Here is a 20,774-nt window from a genome sequence, read left to right as displayed (position 1 = left end):
ACGCCACATACCTCCCGGCGTTATTTGCGGTGCGTAATTTTAATGGAATTACCGCGTCTCTTTCGGCACCTACGCGAATAAAAACTGTTTTCCTCGAGTCGTGTTTGACCATTTTTGAATTAACTTGACTAACGCATCTGCATGCCTCGCTTCGTCCCTTTGCAGAATCATTTATCTCATTTGCAAATCGACGTGTGCACATAATGCGCATAAATAAATAAGTTTCTATAAATTTTATTAACATACACCATCAATTTCTTAATGCGCATAAATACGCATAAATTTCTGCAAATTCATTTTATTATTATATATCGCATAATGCATATAAATTTCTATAAATTTCCATAAATTTTATTATTATATATTATGTACACATAGTACAAGTGAAATCTGTCACGTAGAAACTTATGCAAGAAAGTAAGCATGTATAAACATTTCGGCATATATCAATAAATAAGAAACTCGGCAAGATGAGTAAGATAGATGAGTATGATAGATGATTTTCTTAATATTTCTTTTTTTTTTTTATACGTTTGTATGAGATAGTCTGAGCAGTTTTGTGATTACATTCATTGAAACCTTGCATTACATTTTTAAAATCATCCGTTTTTCATCGCATAACAGTTGTTTGATAAATATATATATATATATTTGCGTTACCGTTGATTAAACGAGAATGAATCACTAACGAGAAATCCTTTATTTAAATATAAAAATGCCTTAACGAGGAATGTTTAGATGCGAAAAGCGCAAACTATTCAAATTCTGTAATAACAATCGTGATTACCGCGGAGCTGTAAGAGAGATTATAGGAAAAAAAGGGAGAAAAAAAAGGAACGGGGAGTGCGTATTTCCGAAATAATACAAGACGAAGAGTCGAAATTATAACGGTCGACCGACCGGTCCTCTTTTCTAGTCCGACTTGCGGGAAGCGCAAGTTAGTAATAATCGTGGGAACGTAACAATTATATCCATTGCAACACATTTAATTGTTTGCCAGCTGCGTCATATCTCGTCGTGTGACGCAGGAAGCCTCGGCAAATCGTCATTCCGATAGACCAATAAAAGAAAAGAAAATCGGAATGAAGTGTGATAACACAACACACAGTCGCGAAGGTAATTTGTTGCTTCTTTGATTTAACGTTTTTTCGAAACGAAAATTCCGATATCAACGCACGAAAAAAAAAAAAAAAATGAAGATACAATGATATATGCGTAGCCAAGATGTAAATTGGCTTGAGTCATATTTCATATTTATAAAAATTTATAAGATAATCAATTTTCCATTAGTTAACCATATTCTCATATTTTCTTATTTTTTTTCTCACGTGGCGTAATAAAGTAATAACATGACAATAAAATTCTCGATGTAGAAAAAAAAAAAAAAAAAAAAAAGAGGATTTTCATACAATGCGTTCCGGGAATAATTATATCGTCGTACGAAACTCTCTTCGAGAGGCCTAAGGGTGGAATTTACGGCTAAAAAATAAATTTCGATTGCTACGCGAGAAGAATGCAAATCTCTGAATAGATTAAATCTATCGCGCTATTATCGCTCGGTTCACTCGGATTTCACCGCGACGAAGTCGTAAGTGCAGCCACGTCGTGTCGTGGCCTGCACTTGTCTCCCAGTCCCTTATGAATATTCACCGCTCGCACGATCGTCGCGGATCGATCCTGACGTCATGTCTAGAGTCGATAGGATCAAGGATCCTGCCTCCGCTCTCTGCATCAATATTGCACCACGAGGCAGCACCGGCGCGCGATGCATCTTCTCGTTTCTTTCGGCTCGCTCCTCTCGCAGAGTTTCGTCCGTCATAAGTTATGCGATATGTCAAATCTCAGGGTCGCGTATTGGTATTGGAAGGATAGAGGCTCGTAAAGTAGAATAAAATGTACGTACGACGAGTATATACGAGAGTTATAATACATGCCGAAAGATATGCACGCGCTCATTATACGTTTATACGCACGCGCATTATTCATATTTACATAAATCCGTACGTGTATTTGGAGCTATTTGTGTACGGTGGCTTCATATAAGGTGGACGGTAATGTTGAGGCCGGTAGTAAATTATGCAAATAACTCCGCTGGGAAAATGTCAGTGGTTACGGACGATGGTCGATCCATCGACTTGCAATCGGGATCCGAGGTGCGTTCGGCCGCTCGTCCGACTCGTCGCGAGCGGCGAGAAAAAAAAAAGAAGGAAAACGGGAGACGGAAGGGCGGGAAAAGGAAACGACGTATGAGAGGAAGGAAAAGAGATGTAAGACGGCACGTTGGACTGTGACTAATGCGAAGCGGAGTGGCGATATAGGCGGACGGATGCAAATGGAGAACGCGCGCGTGCGCTATAATCACGAGACAGAGAGAGAGAGAGAGAGAGAGAGAGAGAGAGAGAGAGAGAGAGAGAATGATACGTTTTTTCCGATAAAAACAAATTCGCATCTTAGGACGTAAGTGCGTTACTTGGAGTCACGTTCATTTATTTCATGTAAATTACCAGTTTCGCGTAAAGACAGTATTTTGCGCGTTCAAGTATGACGAGGCAAATTTGTGGAGGGAAAAAAGTATGTTACGAGACAATAAAGGATTCTCTATGCTAATCTATTTCAGGATCGCCATTATCGACTCACGTATGAATAGGTAGCACAAACAAAAAAATTAATAATTTACAACAAGCGTTTAGAGAGAGAGAGAGAGAGAGAGAGAGAGAGAGAGAGAGAGAGAGAGAGAGAGAGAGAGAGTTCACGCAAATACAATTCGCTTCTTCGACTCAACGGAGAAACAGGTGATCGAAGGGATCTTTTTGCATTCGAACAGACGCAGTCATTCCACAACCTGGTTAATTGCATCCGGGATTATTGAATCTCTTGTTTGCACGCTGCGGTTTACTTCTGCTTCTTTGTAAATTTCAATCGTTCTATGAGATAAATATCATCGATAGTACGTAGAGCGGAACGATAATGACACGTTTGATTTACACGTGTGTTTGATTTAACGTGCACGCAGCGACGTCCTTTCGTGTCCGACGGGAAATATATGTCCCACTTGCAATTTTTCTTCGTAACTCCGCCGGGATCTGTTCCATCTCCTTCGCCAAAAAGGAAATTGCCGAAAAGGAGAAAAAAAAATAGACAAAGTAGAAACATTTAATTTGATCACGAGAGAATCGGTGCTGGAATCGCCAACGTTGCGTCCAGCCAGCTTCAAACGGACCTCCAATTCGAGCTTTAAAGCTTAATATTAGTCAACAATAAATTAATTGTCATTATTCACGCGTGTCTCCATTTAATCTCGAAATCGATATCATTTAATTTACGAGCGAGGAACAAATTACTTGAAAAATAAAAATTTCACCCTTTTCCTCTGACAAATTACACCGAGACAAATGCCGAAGAGAATGATTGCGCGGCAATGCATCACCGCTTTCGGACGATACGCGGACGAGTCGACGTGCATTTTCGTCGATGAGTCGTCGCCCATCACAGATGGAGCCATTATTTTGACTTAAAGGATTCGGAGACGGAGTGACGGCCAGAATAGAAGTCGGATGCAGTTTCTGGAGAGAGCCGCGAGGTCACCGCGACGCGCTTCGTAACCATAAGTCTGCCCGCCAACATTAAACTGCCATTGTGGTACGTATATTTGTATACGTCAAACCGGTCCCGGGAACAATTTTTAAAGTGTTCGGGAGCAGATCGATCGGCTCGCGTCTGGACATCATGTATATATATGTATGTATACACATTTCGAGGAGATATTTTCGAATAATTTCGTCATGCGCTAAACCGGTTGGCAAGAAGAAAAAAAAAAAGGAGACAGAATGCAAGTTCTCATCAGACGCAATTCTTAAAACCCGTCCTATTATATCGCGTCGACACTGAGCAGACACGCGACAATTCTAAAGTTCGATCTGTAATCGCTTGTTTTCGAAGCTAAAATCTCTCCTGTCTCTCCGCGATGAACGAGATGCGCGTTGATGTCTCGCGTAAGGCGATCAATTAGTATTGCGTTTCGTTGCACGTAACGGCCAGTTAGTTGTGGCAAACGAAAAGTTTAATATTCCCCAGGCTCGGGCATAACAATAATATTTATAGGCATCCGGTAATGCAATCTGTGCGCGATCGAAAAAAACCCTTTCTCGGGCGGGTTTTATTCACCAAATGAATTTCAAGCGAACCATAAAGTTCGTAAGCTTCGCGGCGATATTAAAATTAACTCGTTAAGAAAACGTTTCCGTAAAACTGACCGTTAGTTTCTGTTTTCTAAATAAATTGAGGAACTCCTACTTCTACGTAACGCATTTTCATGCACAGCGCATGCCGTTACTTTGAACGAAGATTAACGCGCATTGCATATCGGAGAAGACATCAGAATGATCCCGGTCGCTTTTTCGTTTTTCTTTTTTTTTTTTTCTTTTCTTTTCCCTCCTTTTTTTTCTTTCTCTCTCTCTTTATCCGCGTTACATAGAGACGACGATTTCATTGACGTCGAACAGACTGTTCTAAACGGCCGGATAATAAAAAATAAATCACCGGCGGAATTATTGACGAGCGTGACGGTATCGATTATCCGGTGCGAAAGGACGCAGGACGATTTCGGTGGCGAAGGTTAAAAGCGCGATATGAATTACGCGTGACGTTGATAATAATTTGCGACAATAATGGGGGAGGCCGGATTGGATGATTGGCGGGATTAATTTTCGGTTGCGACGTAAAATCCATTTGCTAATCGCGCAATACGAGCCGTCGCGATACGAGCCGTCGTTATTTCCCGTCGTCCTGCGTATAAACCGACCGATCGTCCGTCCGTTTCTCGGTCGCAGAAACTCTCAATTCGCACAATTTATTTAAATTTACAGCTCCCTTTTTCTCACCATCGTAAAGTTTATTTATCGCCGCGTGTATATCGCCGACGCGACGTGACGGCCGTTATTGACAGAAAATGAGCGTCATTAGTCTGTCGCTTTGTACGTATTAAACGGATCAATTTGGCGTTACGATCGGCGTTGCGTAACATCTGATAATATTACGATCGGCGCGAACGGGGTAACCGGTAAGCGGAGTGAGATCATTTTCATGAGGGCGGTACCGTAAAAGCGCGATTCGACTCGTTCCCGATCGATGAAACGCCGCGGCGTCCGCGATATAAAATATCGCGGAACGACGTCGTAAAATGCGAGCATGAAGAGAGACCTTTACTCATGGTAAGATCTCCGGGAAAACCGTCGTGGCGGGAAGGGCGGGCGACGAAAGCGAGAGTGGAGAAGCCGTAAAAACATCTCGAGTACTGATCGCGGAAACTAGACGATCGCCAGACGAGCGACTACGACGCTCTCGATGACGTCGTCGCCGCCGATTTTTGAAAAAACATTCAGGATGTCCTGGAATGAGGGGAAACACGTAGCGTTACTTTTCGTCGTATTAAAAATCGATTTCGGCTATCTTTTTCAGCGTGATGTCGGAAGAGAGAGGAGGAGGAGGAGGAGGAAGGGGGCATTAGGTTCCTCAGCCATAAGATTCATAATCCAATAAATATCGAAAGCTTTTGTTAGAACGAGCTTTGCCACTTGTTATTCAAATTTCACAAATAAATAATACGATACTTGACTTTCACCGAGGAAAGATATTGCTGAGTAAAAGTTGGATGACAAAAAACTACTTCTAATTCTAATAGGGCAATTCTCAAATTTTTTTTGCTTCTATGAAAAAAAAAAAAAAAATGTGAAATATGACGAGAAACGGGATGGTCTCTCGCCAGGGATTCCTATTACGTCTCTGCGACTAACGCCCTTTCTTCCGTACAGACATGAAAGACTCCACCAACTTTTAATTGACCCCGAAACTCTCTTCGACACGTCGTAACCCATGTCGAGAGCACAATGTAACCGGGTTCTAGCCGCGTTCCAACACGTTCCTCGCCCCGCATTTGCACAACGTGCTTTGATTCCGCGCCGGGAATAAATGGCTCTAATTGAATCTCCGCTTATTCATGAATGCTAAAGTATACCACCGTGTAATATACATAGGGCGTTTCGAAATTACTTTTCCTTCGTACAACAATTACGATAATTTCGACTAAAACCGCGTGGCTTCAAATCTATATTATTTTTAATTTGCTCTCCCGAGTCTCTCTCTCTCTCTCTCTCTCTCTCTCTCTCTCTCTCTCTCTCTCGATCGTTTTAATAAAAACAGCTGTTCCCTTTCTAATAATTAATAAGGTATAATCGCAAAATGTTAATACATCGCTATTATTACGAAGCTCAAGAGAGACGTCGCTTTGAGGAAGTTTGAAGAATGAGATGTCACAATATGAATCGTATTATATACCCGCGTATTTGACGGAACACGCGGTCTGATTTCCGCGGATGTCTGTTTACGCGGAACAGTCGCGGATTTTTATCGACCTGTTTACGAGTCGATTCTATCCCTTCGAATACGAAATGCAATCCGTTTTCTCGTACGTGCGCTCGTACGAGAAAAAAGTAAGAGCTCGAGGAAGGGAAAGCAAGTGGGGCGGTTCGTTATTAAAAAAAAGAATGGGCGCCTCTTCCGCGTCCTCTTCACTCGCGGGATATCTCATTTGTACATTACGAAGTAACACGAGATGCGACATGATCCTCTTGCCGCGGCGCAGCAAGTCGTCGGTAAAATTATTACGAAAGTACTGTCGCCGATATACTTCTACAAGTAAAAAAAAAAAAAAAAAAAAAAACTCCATTAACTCGTTAGGAGACGAAAGTTCAAGTAGCTTTCATAATCCGGTTAAAATCAGCGTAATCCGATTCCGCGTTTTAACGATTCGGATGAAAATGTCTTCTAATAATCACAGAGTGATCAAGAAGGTACGGATCATGTTGTAAGTGAAAGCCACATGTTGCATTAACGCGTTCGATTCAGTCGTTACGTTCGGAACCGAGAGCGAAGAAAATGCGAGGTACTCAATAATCATTAAAGTCATTCACCGATGACATTAATATTTCGAGAGGCAGAGAAAGAGACAGGTCTGGATATGCGATAGCGCAATTTTTATCCTCCCTTCAATAACAATTCGCGATATTTTACGGTCGGAGAATTTACACGTGCATTTTTGCAGCTCGAAAGTCGCCAATTTCAATAAATAATCAGTCATAAAGTATCAGCTTTTCCTTACTAGATGAGAAATACTAAACAAAAAAAATAAAGATTTTTTTTAATAAATTGAAATCGGAAAATCAAAGTGGAATTAAAACGCAGACTTTTACGTAAAAGTATAGCGTAGCGTTAGAGACATATTAAAATTGCATCGAGAGTCAATAAAATTTCAGAAAATATCGATTTTAGTCACATCGCGGCGCAGAAATCACCGATCCTTCTCGGCAAGATCATCGCGTGAGAGACGCGCCAGCCAACTTTTACGATATCTCGAATGCGACTCGTCAAAATACGAAATATATTCGCTGGCCAAATAAATCATACGCGCACGTTGCGACACGTCCCGTCCACGTTGCCGCAAGATTGGTGTATCGCGACAGATCTCCTGGAGGCTGCGCCGACGAGGAATTTCCAAACGAGCGACTCGCATTTACTTGACGAGCGAATACGATAATGAGACGGGCGCAAGAGGGGGCCTTGAGGCCCCGTCGACCCACACATATCCTCCTCCGCCGAGGAGCTTAGCTGTTCGTGGGGCCCGAAATTTCAACGTCATGCGATCCGTGCATTAACGAATAGTCGAGAGTCTTTGCGCAATTGCCAGGCCGGCAGCTAATTTCAGGGCCCGTCTAACGTCGGGCCCGATGGATACGGTGCGCGAAAAATGTTCCTCCGATGAAAGAGAAATTTGGTTTTGAGACACGCAATGTAGTAATGATCGTACACATGCCGATCGACGTAAATTCGCACTCGCGGCGCGGACGGTGGATTAATCAAAGACGGGAATAAAGGGAGGAAAATTGAAGATGCACGGACGTAATGTGTGTCGGATGAAGATACACGATCATTTAAAAATATCAGAGAGCAGCAGCAGCAGCAGTAGCAGCAGCAGCAGCAGCAGCAGCAGCAGCAATGGAAATAAACCTCGGAATATATTTACCGTTCTAGATATTCCGTTAGTAATAAGTGATAAAGTCAAGTGTAATAAAGACTTGCAAAAAAAAAAAGGAAGAAATATCGCTGCAATAAATTTTGTTTTAATCGCCCAATAAAAACGAAGCTCTCGCGCTATCCGGACAGTGACGTAACAGTGAACGACGACGACGTGTTGGGTATCAATAATATTGCAATAATATTTGTCGCGGAGGCAAACGCGTCAAATTACAGGGCAATATCGAGGGAAATGTTGCAGGTGGTCGTGCAACTTCCCTCCTCCCTCCTCCCTCCTCCCCCCCTCCCCCTCCTCCCACGACAGGTTTGCGTTTCTCTATGGCATGAATCACTGACGAGTCCGTCGATCCTGACGAGAATGGAAAGGTGGCGGGCTTATCTCGTAAATGGCCAACCTAGGTCAAGCGCGCGTGCCATTGGCAGTGAAAAACACGTATATGAAACGTGCCTCTCCTTTTACGAACGAAACCACCGATTGCTTAATCCTTCCCGACGAGGGGAGAAAGGCAAAGAAGAAACGACGATCTATCCGAATCGAATTGTTATCGTGACTGCGTGATAAGTACTCATTTGATGTTATCATGCTGAAAATGTCACGCAGTGCGGTTCATCTCGATTTTATTTTTATTCATCGATCGAATTAATTTTTGAATTTTATTTTTATTCATCGTTTTTGAATTAAAATGGAATAGAATGTAAAATTCTACAAGAAATGCAACTTATTTAATTAAGCCTAATTTAATATAACCTACTTCCTGCTTGAATTTTTCTTTGATCGACTTTTAGTGTCTAAAAAAATATAAAAGTTAAATTGGACTACGTATGTTTTTTGATTCTTTCTTAAAACTTTTATACAAGCGTTATTATGTGATACGCACAACATGTAGTGCATCTATATGTTATTAAAAAAAAAAGAAATCTGTTTGTTCGCTCGCTCGCTCGGCTATAAGCCAAGTCATATTTAAATAAAAACACATAACAAATCGCAGAAACTGGATTAAATAATGTCAACAGATGAAAAATAAGTTTTTACGTGTAAAAGTGGATGGTCATGCAGCCTATATATCCAATACAGTCCGCCGATAATTCACGTTCATACCGGTTTTTTGCTCGGTGCAGTGTCCCCACTCTTTTTCTCCGACTTTTTCTTTCGCTCCTAATCGGCGATCTTACGTCACGCGTGCAGTCACAACCGGTTCACGGGCGACGGTTAGGTCTTAGAAAGTGTTTGCATCTGATGCGAGGTTGCGACGCCAACAGACACTAGTACGAAGTGAGACGACGAGGTCTCGGCTAAGGCTCCGCATGATTTAACTGCCTACAATGATCCCAATTTTTCAGATAAACAACTCCCCGATCTCCGTCTCGATGATGATGATGATGCACAATACACGTCTCTATGAGTCATTTCTGCTCGATTATATATTCCTTGACAAATTCGAAATCGCCTTTTTCTCAATCGGATTTTTCTTCATCCTTTGGAAATGCCATCCTTTTCATAATTTTATGGTTCTCAATATTAAACACTTTAATAATGAAGCTATTAATTGCAATATTATAGAACTTAAATAAAAGTTATTTACACGAAAGATTCGTTAATTTTTCCACGTTTGATTTCTTTCATGAGAAAGTTTCTCTTTTATCTATCGTTGATATCACATTGTTCTGTGCCGACGATCATACGCGTACTTTAGCCTTGACAACTTAATGATTTATATAGTAAAGCAAAGACGTCATCCGCGAGCTGCGCGGAAATATATACGGAAAGATATATATCGAGGCGTACGTAAGAAACGCATTAGAAACTCACCTTTCTGCAGCTGACCATGGTCCGCGTTCATTTTCGCCTGCAACAGAAAGTGCTGCGCTTCACCAAGTAGAATTAGCACGACGGCCATGTATATGAAATAGACCACTAAAATATTTCGAAGTGGGTTGTCTCACCTCGTAACCTTGTTTCGCGCCCCGGCCGCCACCCCAGTAGTCGCTTTCCTTGTCGTGCGGGGCGCATTGCTGCAACACAGACGAAAGTATCGCTAATTAATTTTAACTGACTATCTCTATAATTGCTTTAAATTTAATTACTTATTTAGAAATACGATATCTACAAAATGTGTGTTTAAAATGTGTGTGTTGATATGAAAATAGAAAAAGGGATTGTAGCTGTGTGACACGGTTTAATAGTCGCATTTTTACATAAATTTCTTCGAATACAAAATTTCTTCGAACACAAAATATATTTTTTGTTTCTCTTAATTTTCGAATTCAATTTTCTCACTAAACACAGGTTAAACACACAATTGTACCCTCTAATAAGAGTAGCGGGGAGCACATGTTCTTGGGAATAGCACATTATTTACATATGTTCGCTACTTCATAAATTTCATAAATTTCATTTCGTTAATTAGCAAGAGCGTGTTTCCGCGAGATTACTCGCCCGTGCCACCTTGCGATGGTCCAATGGCACGCACAGGGCGACCACAAGAGCCATCGAAGAATGACCCCGTTTCCCTTCCCACGACCCTTCAAACCACATCCATCCCCCCGGCATGACCTTCCGCACCTCGACGGAACTCGCGTCAGGTCGCATACGCCTTCCCAAGAATTCGGAACAAACTGAATCTCGTAAACCTCAAAAGTTCAAAGTGCCTTCCCTAGGAATTTCTAAAATATATATAAGACGCCGTGTATTCTTTTCTTTTTCTATTTTTCGGAATTGTAATAGAGTCTTCCCATACGAGATATCGGTAAAATCTTCTCTTGCGAGATATCAATTTTCAATTATATAAAAGTACCTGCTGTTGTGTGATATAAAAGCAGCTTCAGGTGCACCGCGAAAACATGTTGTCCGCATCTGAGAGATCAATAAATGAATGAGAAAATATATTTAAATCACACTCGTGGTCGAAAATACCGCCTTGCAAGGCTATTCTATCTCATTCACTGACGTATACAAGAAAAAAAAAAACCATGAGGCAAATCAATAACAGATTATTGCTCCTCGTGTGACTCACGATGCAATTTGCATACATCCAGCTCTTATTCCTACTGCTAATTAAACTGAAAATGTTTTCAACAATATTACAAATATTTACTCCGTGAACTAGGAAAAAATTGTTTTACATCGACGGAAAATCTTGTATTCGTAGCGCGCGATGTCGAAAGGGATATTTATCTCGAGACGTTTTTACGACGGCTTTATCGTAAATATAGCCAGGGGTCAAGAAGGCGTACGATATGGACCGAATCGTGGACCGAGAAGGGGACAAAGATCGTGTGTGCCCGTCCTGAAGAAGGGCCGGTGGTAGCCCTTCGCGCTACAGGTGGCTCGTCAAACGATCCGATTCCACTGGCAACCCCCGTAAACTTACCGGGATAGGGCAAAAGATACGCGTTCATGCATCAAGAGAGGTGGACCATCGAGGATGACCCGAGCGAGATCCTCGCGATCTCTCTGGAGATCGTGACGTGGGACGAACGACGAGGAAGATGCTTACAAACACGCAGATCTTCTCGACCTACGAACGGAAGTCCATGGGAAGATTCGTGTCTATTTTAAAGACCAGAAGAAACCAGAGAAGCTGAGGTGAATGGAAGACGCATACGAAGTCGAGAGCAATCGACTTTGCTGGGGGAGTAGGAAAAGATGGTAGGGGTTGAGGTGTGCAAGGGGGAGATCTCCTTAAAGCCAACCGTGTGTTACCACAGATGGCATCGCCTAGAGACGACCATTTTAACATTAGGATCTTCACCGGATGATAATCGGATAATACGTTTATCTAATGCATAAAGCAAAAGGAATTCTTAATATTTAATGAGTTTGCCTGCCGGCTTGTTTAGCAATTCATCAAACATTAAAAGTCAATTAGATGGAATTACTAACATTTAATAACATAGTTTATATAACGAATGCACGCTAAAGGGCGCGTTTCTTTAAGAAATTTTTCTTTGTATTTCTTCTTTCCTGTTTTTTTTTTAAATTCTTTTTAATTCCTAAATAAAAGGGAAACAATGAGAAAAAAAGAAAAGTAGATTAAATAATCGCATCAAATAATAATAAAAATGAAATATTATTAATTATTAAATATTGTATATACCTTTTATCGATCGAAAAAGATAAACAAGATACATATTTCTATGAAGAAATATTCCAACACGAGAAATGTATAAAAATCTGATTTTCCCTTAGAAATAATTTAGAAAATGTCTTGTCGTGCGAAAATGTGATTGTTCCTGCAGGTATTGGAAATATCAAGAGCGGTGGGTACACGTGATCAATCCAAATTGAATCTGGCACAGTTTTCTGTGTGTGAGTGCGCGCAACGCGGTTAAAATTCAGCTGGATAATTTCCATATCGGTATCAACGATACGTACTAAAGTGCTGTGTCCGGCAGCGAACCAGCTCGCCGAGCCCTTACGTCCAGCGCCCTACGTGCCCGACAGAGAGAAGAACGTGCCGGAGGCAGCTCTGGATTGGTAATCCAACCTACCACGGCTCGCTCGAAGGGAAGATATAGAGAAAGAAGAAAAAAAGAAGACAAAAAAACACATTTTAGCTCGCATCCAGGCACTGCAGCCAGTTTCACCCTCCGCCCTCCTTCCGCCCTTGTTCACCCCGTCCAACACCACCATCACCCACCCACCCATCCACCCATCCTCTTCTCGTGCACCCCTCGGTCCTCCTTTTCCTCCCACATCCACAAACCTCCCTTTACTCCCTTCTTCATCTCTCCGTCTCTCCCTCTCGCGCGCGCTGCGAGCGTACGTGTGTACGCGAGTACGTGGTCGAGCCGATGGTCGAGAAGAGCGTCCCGATAGAAAAAGGACGCCGACGCGCGGCGTCGGTAGGTGGTCGGGTAGCTGTGAAAAAAAAATCAAAAAGATAGGAGCCGGAGGGGTCGAAGAGAAGCGGAGGGAGGAGGGGAGGAGGGGAGGAGGGGGGGGGGCAAAAGAGTGAGACAGAGGCGAGGGTGAAAGGCAGGGAAAAATGAAAGAGAGGTGGGAAACGAGAGGTGGACGAATGAGAGAAGAAAAAGGGCGGAGGATAGACGGAGCGAGAGGGAGAAAGACCATGTGCGTATGTGCGACACGAGAGAGAGGGAGATGAAGCGGATGCTCGAGGCGATATTCCGGACGGCGGGGGAGAGCGGCGCACGGACAGTCGTCGGAGAAGAGTGAAGAGGGAGGAGATGAGGGAGGAGGAGGGGGGGGGAGAGAAAAAAGGTGTAAAAAATGTTGGAGCCGAGGAAACGGGAGGAAAAAATCGGGCCGTCTCTACGGAGGCAACGGGGGTATGTAGAGAGGGGCGAAAGGGAGGAAGATGGAACGGCAAAGGGGGGAAGGGGTTGAAAGAGAGTTCGCCGGAGTGGTGGTGGGCGAACGGAAGAAGGACAGTAGACACGGGCATAAGGGAGAGGAAAAATCGGGGGGACGGGTGAAAGAAGCGGGAGAAAAATCGAGAGCGCGCGAAAGACGAAGAGATAACAAGAGAAAGGGGACGCGCGGCGGGCGAGAGAAAGATAGACGAAGACGGAGAGTCGGGAAAGACGAGAGCGTAACGGCGCGGGGAAGAAGCGCAAAGGGGACGCGTTTGAGAGACGAGGAAAGGGGGGACAGATGGATAAAAGAGAGGGATGGATGTCGGCGGCGAAGGCGCGCGGAGGAGAGCAGCAAAGCGGTACCGAAACGGAAAAGGGAAAAGAAAGAGAAAGAGAGCGGCCCACACCGTGCACATGCGTGACCGTCCGTCCGCGTACGAGGCGGCGGGTATTGATCAGCCAAAGAGCGCCACGACGCCGGGCGTCCTTTTGCGAGCCTTGCTTTTTTCGGCGCAGCGCGGCGCGGAGTGGAGCGACGGGGCGCGAGGGTGAAACGGGAGTCGCGCGCCGTTCGTAGGAGGAGGACGGGTAGAGAAGTCGATGGTTGAGGCGGCAGGAGAACGCGAGAAGGCGGCGGAGGAGACGGAGGAGGTTGGCGGTGGAGAAGGCGGGATGCAAGGAGTGTCACGACCTAGCCCAACGGACTAGCCCGGCGTGACGTCACTCTTTTTCTTTGCTCGCGCGCGCGACGGCGTCGCGACGTGGCGTCGCACGGGACGACCAAGAGAAAGAGAGAAAAGACTCGTAAAAAGTCTCGGGATGGAGGATGATCCTCATCTCGCGATCCTTCGTTCCTACGGAACTTACGCGTTTGCTCGTCGCTTTCGACGCGCGCGGAGCATCGGAAACTGCGTCCGCGTGGTTTGTTTACCGCGGCTGCGAAAGGTAGATGCACGTGGCACGTGAGCCAGATCGCGACAATGTGAGAGAGAGAGAGAGAGAGAGAGAGAGAGAGAGAGAGAGAGAAAGCGGTTCGACATTGTGATTCTTCGCCGTCGGCGAATCGTGCCCGTTTGTCCAGTCGTTCGCGAGGAGATAATGAGACGGAGAAACTATTTCGCGAATGATTCGATTAAGACGAGCGATTTATCACCGATTTCGTGACAGCAATCGGTAGTCACAATTCTCGCCTATTATGCAGATGAGATAGCCTCATTTTTTTCATAATGTGTTGAATGCAAATTATGGTACATTGTTAGATTCGGATCGAGAAGTACAATGTAGCCGCGGCTTCTTGCTGTATAGCGGGTGAAACGAATGGAAACGCTTACTATCGATTTAATACAACCTTCCGCTCCAGACAAGATGTAGTAGTCATTTAAATTATGCATAGCTCGTTTATCGGCCAAATATCAAACGTTTAAACGAGACCGAGAGAATAGGTTTTCTACTCTAAAAATAACAATGTCGCCAAGTACAAAAGAAACCTAATAGATTTTTTTCTTTCAATTCGAATCATATTTTTTCATTCGACTCGTGTCGTCACTGCGGTGATACGTAAGCGGATTAAAGATCGGTGCACAGTCGGTAGCCTTCTCATAAGAACTCGCGACAACAGGAAGAACAAAATTTGCTTATGCAAGAAGGCGAAAGAAACACGACACACGACCTATAAAAAGTTAGCCGCCGAGTTTTTCGTAAGCTACGTACGAGCGGGTATCTACATTTATCGCGTGCCGTTTCCACGAACGATTATCGCGCGAGTTGCAGCACGAGCCGTGGTTTATAAACCAAGCCCCCGTGTTTAATTAATTGCAAGTAGACGCGACGAATGAGAATAGAATATTTGGGCGTGTTGTAACGGTACGGATATCACGCGAAAACATTCAGGGCTCGACTGTTAGGATCACGAGCGTGGTGGACGAACAGTTCTCGCCAGAGATCGAGAGATTCCTGTCGCCCACGGAATTCGATGACAGGAACGCGTCTTGAGGGCTTATGACCCCGTGAGTCCCAATGGACACCAAGCGGGACACCAAGAATCCTGTGATGCGCCGCGCCCGGGGGTGAAAGAACGAACGCCCGTCGTTCCGCGGCGTAACCCGACCAGAAGCTCGGATTTCCACTCTGATAGAGCGGGACTGGAGATCGTCTCGTCGATGAACGGTCGACGGTTACTCGGTCCGATAGGACGCTGACAGCTGGTAAAACTCGGCCGTTCAAGGGTTACGCGGCACACGTGGCACACGTGGCCCTAAAGGAGGGAAAGAGGAAGGGGAGAGGGAAGAAGGACGGTGAGAGGGAAAAGGAGAGAGAGTGGGGGAGAGAGAGAGGGGGGGGCGGGAGAGAGAGAGAGAACGACTATCTCGTACGTCAATAGCAGCAATCCTCGAAATTACGAGATACGAATAAATGCAAAGGAGTAATCAGCCTGCTGGCTTTGCGTTTCAAAGAAGGCGAATATTAATCGTGGTAAGTACGTGAACGTATAATATATAGCGGAATTAGGTGAATTAAAGATCGATATTCGAGAAGAAATTTCAACAGATAAAGTTTGAACAATATATTTCTAAAAAGAAGAATTAGAAAAGGAAGAATTAGAGAAATTGTGCGAGATGCGATGTATCATCGCAATTTATGTACCTCAGGAGAAATGCTCACGAAAACATTTTCACGCCAATATATATATATACTATGTCCCGAAAAAGTAATAGAAATATATTTTTTAATAAATGTGAAGACAAGTTCATTAAGGCAAAAATTGAATAGATGGCTTAACTGACAAGTTATTTAATATCAAAAATTAGGACATCAAAGTTATAAGAGATTGAATACCTACTAAATCTGTGAAATTCCATAGAGATTTTTTCTTCTCTGTTTTTTAATAAAAAAATATAAACATCTAACTTTATACTAAAATCTCTTATTTTTTAACTATTTAATTACGCGATTACATATAATCTAATCGCTTCAAATAATAAAAATTACACTTTTTAGTATAAAAATTAGTTTTAAGTTAAATTAAGTTTAATATGTGATGTTTTCGAATTTACTGTGATCAATAAAACTCGCTTAAATTCGTACTCTCATTTTTGTATCATTTTCTAAAGCATCACATATCTCTTTTGCTTCACAAAAGGTGAGAAAGTTGTTATAGAGAATTTTCTCAGCTACGCTGAAGATATCCTCGCCTCAAGTAAAGTATCTTCCTTCATGCGACTTATCTCCGGTTAAAGACCCTCTGACGCCACTATTCATTTAGAAATATGCAAGACACACATGTCTTCCCACAGAGTGTCAGTGGGACCATATCACTTTCGTGGTATTTTTTGTCCTTTAGGCCCAGAACAGAGCGTAAGGGTGGCCAACGAGGCACATGTGGTCCATGACTCTCGTTTCCCTCCTGCTCTCCCTTCGTACCTCATCCCTGGAACATACGAGTGCTGAGAGAGGAGGGAGGAAGGGACACTGGGAGTGATAAAATTCAACAGTTGGTCCCAGATTGTTGGCGTTTCTCGCTCTTCACGCGTCGCCTTTCTCCTTCGTCACCCAGTAAACTACCGGGATACGCTGGTTTTGATAGGCGATCATCTGGAATTTTCGTGACTTCATTCGCCGATCGCCTTTTGATCCTTCTTTCAAATTCATAAAAACAGAAAAGTTTGTTTCTACAGCGATAATCACGAAGCTGCGGTAATAATTATGATCATTGTAATTTATTTCAGACGTTCACATATTCCTCTTCCACGTATTGTTGTCAATTTAAAAATATCTATTATATTTTTTTTCAAAATATCTCGGTAGTCAGAATATTAAGACAACTGAATAAGGCTTAAATGTGTAAAACTGAGAAGAATATGATACAGAACACATCCTTAGTATCTTCAGAGTTCATAAAATTAAAGAACGAGCCAACATCCTCCGAAATGGACGATATCGCCAGCCGCGATATCATCGCCAGTTGATAAGATCGCTGACCCAAATGGCGTGCGGAGACAAAGGAAAGAAGGGGGCAGAACAGAAGTGGGGAGAAGAGATCTGACCCAGACGAGTTTTTCCGCCGGTTTCCCGGGGGTTTCCTATTTTTCCCGGTCGTAATGTCGAGCGGCGGGTCGGGTCTGCAGACAATTCGCAGTAAAATTTTTACAACCACCCCCGTCGATTCCGCCGCGACAGGAGTTGCGAGGAGCCGATAGGGGTGGGCAGGCGAAAGGAGGAGTGGGGAAAGTAGCCGTGCTCCAGACGCGCGGAATGGCCGCGGCCTGGTCGCGGAAACCCATAAACCTATACGTCTGCCTGTCTACCTACCTACGACCTCCAATCTCCTACATCCCCAACCTCCATCTGCATCTACGTACCTACCGTCCCATCCCCCACCCAGCCCCTTTCAACTTCTGCCGCCGAATGCTGCCGCAGCGGAAAATATATCTCTCGCCGCTTCGACATTTATTTCGTCATTTACCGTTACTTTTATCTCCGTCTTATTATCCCCGTCCCTACCCCGCGCGCCTTCCAGATTTCATCGCTTCAATCGTTCGAAAGTTATGCATTTATGATAAAAGAGACGAAAAGCGATAAATATAATAAAACTAATAAAAATTCATTACAACTGTACGCTTTTTTATATACAATTATATAATTCTTTTTCTAATAATTTTTCATGAATTTTTATATAATTTGTTAACTTTGAATCCTAACTTAATATATAAATTTTATGAGATTTTATTAGATTTATACTTAACATGTAAAATCTATACGCCTAATCTTGTTTCATGGTAAAAAAAATTCTTTTCAAATACTTATGTCACTTTTCGGAAAATGGCACGCTTGTTTTATCTAACATCATACCTGATAATATAAAACGTGCGAATACACATGTTTTAAAAAATATCTAATACTATAATAAACATTTTGCTCGTTAAATTGTTCATAAATAATTGTTCGTTTAAAATTTTTTAATACTTTATAAATATTGATATTGAAAGTTTCCAATTCTATTGAGACGATAAGATGAAGTCACAAGAAAAAAAAATGATTTTTTTCTTCAGCCGACAAGCTCGTCTCGATCTCTCCAACGTTTTCAAATTCCCGACCCTTAACCCTACAGACTCCCCCCCCCCCTCCCCCCATAATGCTCATTATGTGTTTTTCCTTCCGACTTGGTACAATCTGAGGACAACACGTGGCGACCGGCTTCGCCAGAGCGAAGCTGTGCGCGCTTGGGAGAACACGACGTTGGAATTTACACGCTCTCTCGTTTTACATATACACAGGCTTACACAAGAGAAGGATAAAGTTACAGGCTCACAGCGCGACTCTGTCGTAACGTTAATTATCATTAATGCTACCAGCGATATCTCTTTCTTTGATTCATCAAAACATCGAGTACATCTCTTTACTTCTCGTATCAGTATCCCGATGCTACGCACCGGCCACGTTATTTTGTTTTCGAGCTGAACGGAAGAGCTCGCACGCGTAGACGCGATGTAAATGTGGAAACAATCTCTTCGTCCGCTGTTCGTAAGCCGCAAAATGGCACAGTGTTTCCAGCCCGGAGCCATCGATCGTAATAAAAAATTAATGCAAAGTCTACACAGCGCTAAATGAGCGGCAAAAAAAAATGTATTTGCATAAGTGAATGATGACAGCGAATGATGAAGCGAAAATTTGAATTGTCTGTTTTTCGTATCAAAGACACGTGTAACCAATTTCGTTGAGGGGGAAAAAAAGGAGGAGCGGAATCAAGAAAATAAGTAAGTAGAAATGTGGCCCACTGAAACGCATATCGATATTATTTTACATCTTTAATATGAGGTGTAATATATAATTCAAGCATTGAGAAGTGAGCGAGTAAGCATTGAGAAAATTGTAAATTGATTCGTTATCGTCGCGATTAAAGGGAGGTCGTTGCCCCTTAACCGGGGATTATTTTGACTTTCTCGAGAACACAGTACCGAAAGAAATTCCCGCCATAAAAAGCTTCCGCGCGGCGACGTGGTCGTGTAGAAAGCTCGTTTGGCGAAGAGGGGCCGGCGAGCGCGCGAAGAGAATTATTTGAAAGAGCCCCGCGGGCGGTTCTTCTTTTTTCGGCGCTAACCACCGGGTCGTATTCCGAGGACGAGGAGAGGCCGAGCGGAAGCACTTCCGGATACGGTGCGGAGGCGCGGCGCGCACGAGAAAAGAGTACGAGCGGCGCGGCGCGGCGCGGCGTGGCGCGTTGCACTTTTCCGCGCGCTGTAAAAAACGGCGCGAAAGGCGAAACTCCTCTACCTCGCTGAGGGATATTTCCTCGGTGGAAGAATCGCTTCGGCGCGCGACGCGATCGATGCGGCCCGTACGACGAAAAATGGCCATTTTTCCAACGTCGCTTGGGAAAAAAAAAAAAAAAGAAAAAAACCGTGCGCCTATTCGCCTAACGACGAATGGTCAATTGCGATTCTAACGGCTCTTTCACCTCGCGTAATTTTATTCGACGCGTTTGCACGCGTCAATTACACGACGGTAGATTATTCGCGAGACTTCCACGAGTGAATTATCATTAAATGGAAGAACGGGAGTTGATGAAAAAAATATATATAGCTGCGCGCGTTTTTACGGAGATTTTTTTTCAGCGTTTTAAGAAAAGTTTCTCTCGCTCGCACTAACAACGCAATTTCCGTTTGTGGAAAATCAGAAAAAAATTGCAATTAACGCTAAAAGGTCCCAGGATACTTGCTCGCGAAAATTCTGCGAACCGTGGAAACACTCGGCGGTTTTCAAAAGGGCCACGTGACTCCCTTTAGGTCCAACTTTTCGTTTGACCGAGTTTTCCGGCTTGCATAAAAAACGAAGGTTCGCGCATGTCGACGTTGCGTTGCAACCCCCGCCCCCTTAAGCGTAATTTCAAAAACTTAATTTCAAAAAAGCGTTGCGGCCATATATATATTTATTAACGCTAATCTGGTACTCTGAAAAGGCAATTAATACATCGAGAGAATACAGCCAAAGGCAATTCGACGTTCACTACATCTTGCAATAAAAAAATAAGCAATTTTTAATGCAGCGTAGAATTCTATTATAAATAAAAGGATGATATCTGAAAGCGTATATTTATCATTGTGAGAATTCATCGATAAAAATATGTCCCGCGGAATTTGTTGCGGTAACCAAAATACCCCCGGTTTCGATTGCGATGAAGATAAAAAATGCATTCGTGAGAGAATTCCACGATAGAATGAAATTCCACTTCTCGGCGAAATATAGTCGATCGCTTTTCGACCGATCGTTCTTGACTGCGGCCACGGGGGTCTGATAGCATCTTGAATGAAAATACGTTGAGAAACGAGTCGCGTAGGTGAAGACGCGTCGAAATGAAATTCCTGAAGGGT

At 43.3% G+C, this 20,774-nt stretch overlaps 1 protein-coding gene and 1 long non-coding RNA gene across 4 annotated transcripts in view; one reads left to right on the top strand and one right to left on the bottom strand.

Annotated features, from left to right (window-relative positions):
- Nucleotides 1-20,774, bottom strand: part of LOC105431285 (zinc finger protein rotund) — a 162,253-nt gene that overhangs the window by 71,244 nt on the left and 70,235 nt on the right. For 2 of the 3 annotated variants that reach the window (XM_089071656.1, XM_089071654.1), the window contains exons 3-4: nucleotides 10,033-10,101; nucleotides 9,899-9,950 (exon numbers count right to left, since the gene is read on the bottom strand). In XM_089071656.1, the coding sequence (XP_088927782.1) occupies nucleotides 9,899-9,950; nucleotides 10,033-10,101 (121 nt within the window). The remainder of the gene's footprint in view (nucleotides 1-9,898; nucleotides 9,951-10,032; nucleotides 10,102-20,774) is intronic. The other variant, XM_089071655.1, reaches the window with a different exon arrangement.
- The window catches only part of LOC148937681 (uncharacterized), a 134,841-nt gene that overhangs the window by 72,394 nt on the left and 41,673 nt on the right, over nucleotides 1-20,774 (top strand). The gene's annotated exons all lie outside the window — the stretch shown is intronic.

The sequence above is a fragment of the Pogonomyrmex barbatus genome, unplaced genomic scaffold, assembly GCF_055798465.1.
Source record: "Pogonomyrmex barbatus isolate J1 unplaced genomic scaffold, ASM5579846v1 scaffold12, whole genome shotgun sequence".
NCBI classification, from domain to species: domain Eukaryota; kingdom Metazoa; phylum Arthropoda; class Insecta; order Hymenoptera; family Formicidae; genus Pogonomyrmex; species Pogonomyrmex barbatus.
Note: the sequence above shows the minus strand (reverse complement) of the source record. Positions and strands in the feature narration are given on the sequence as shown.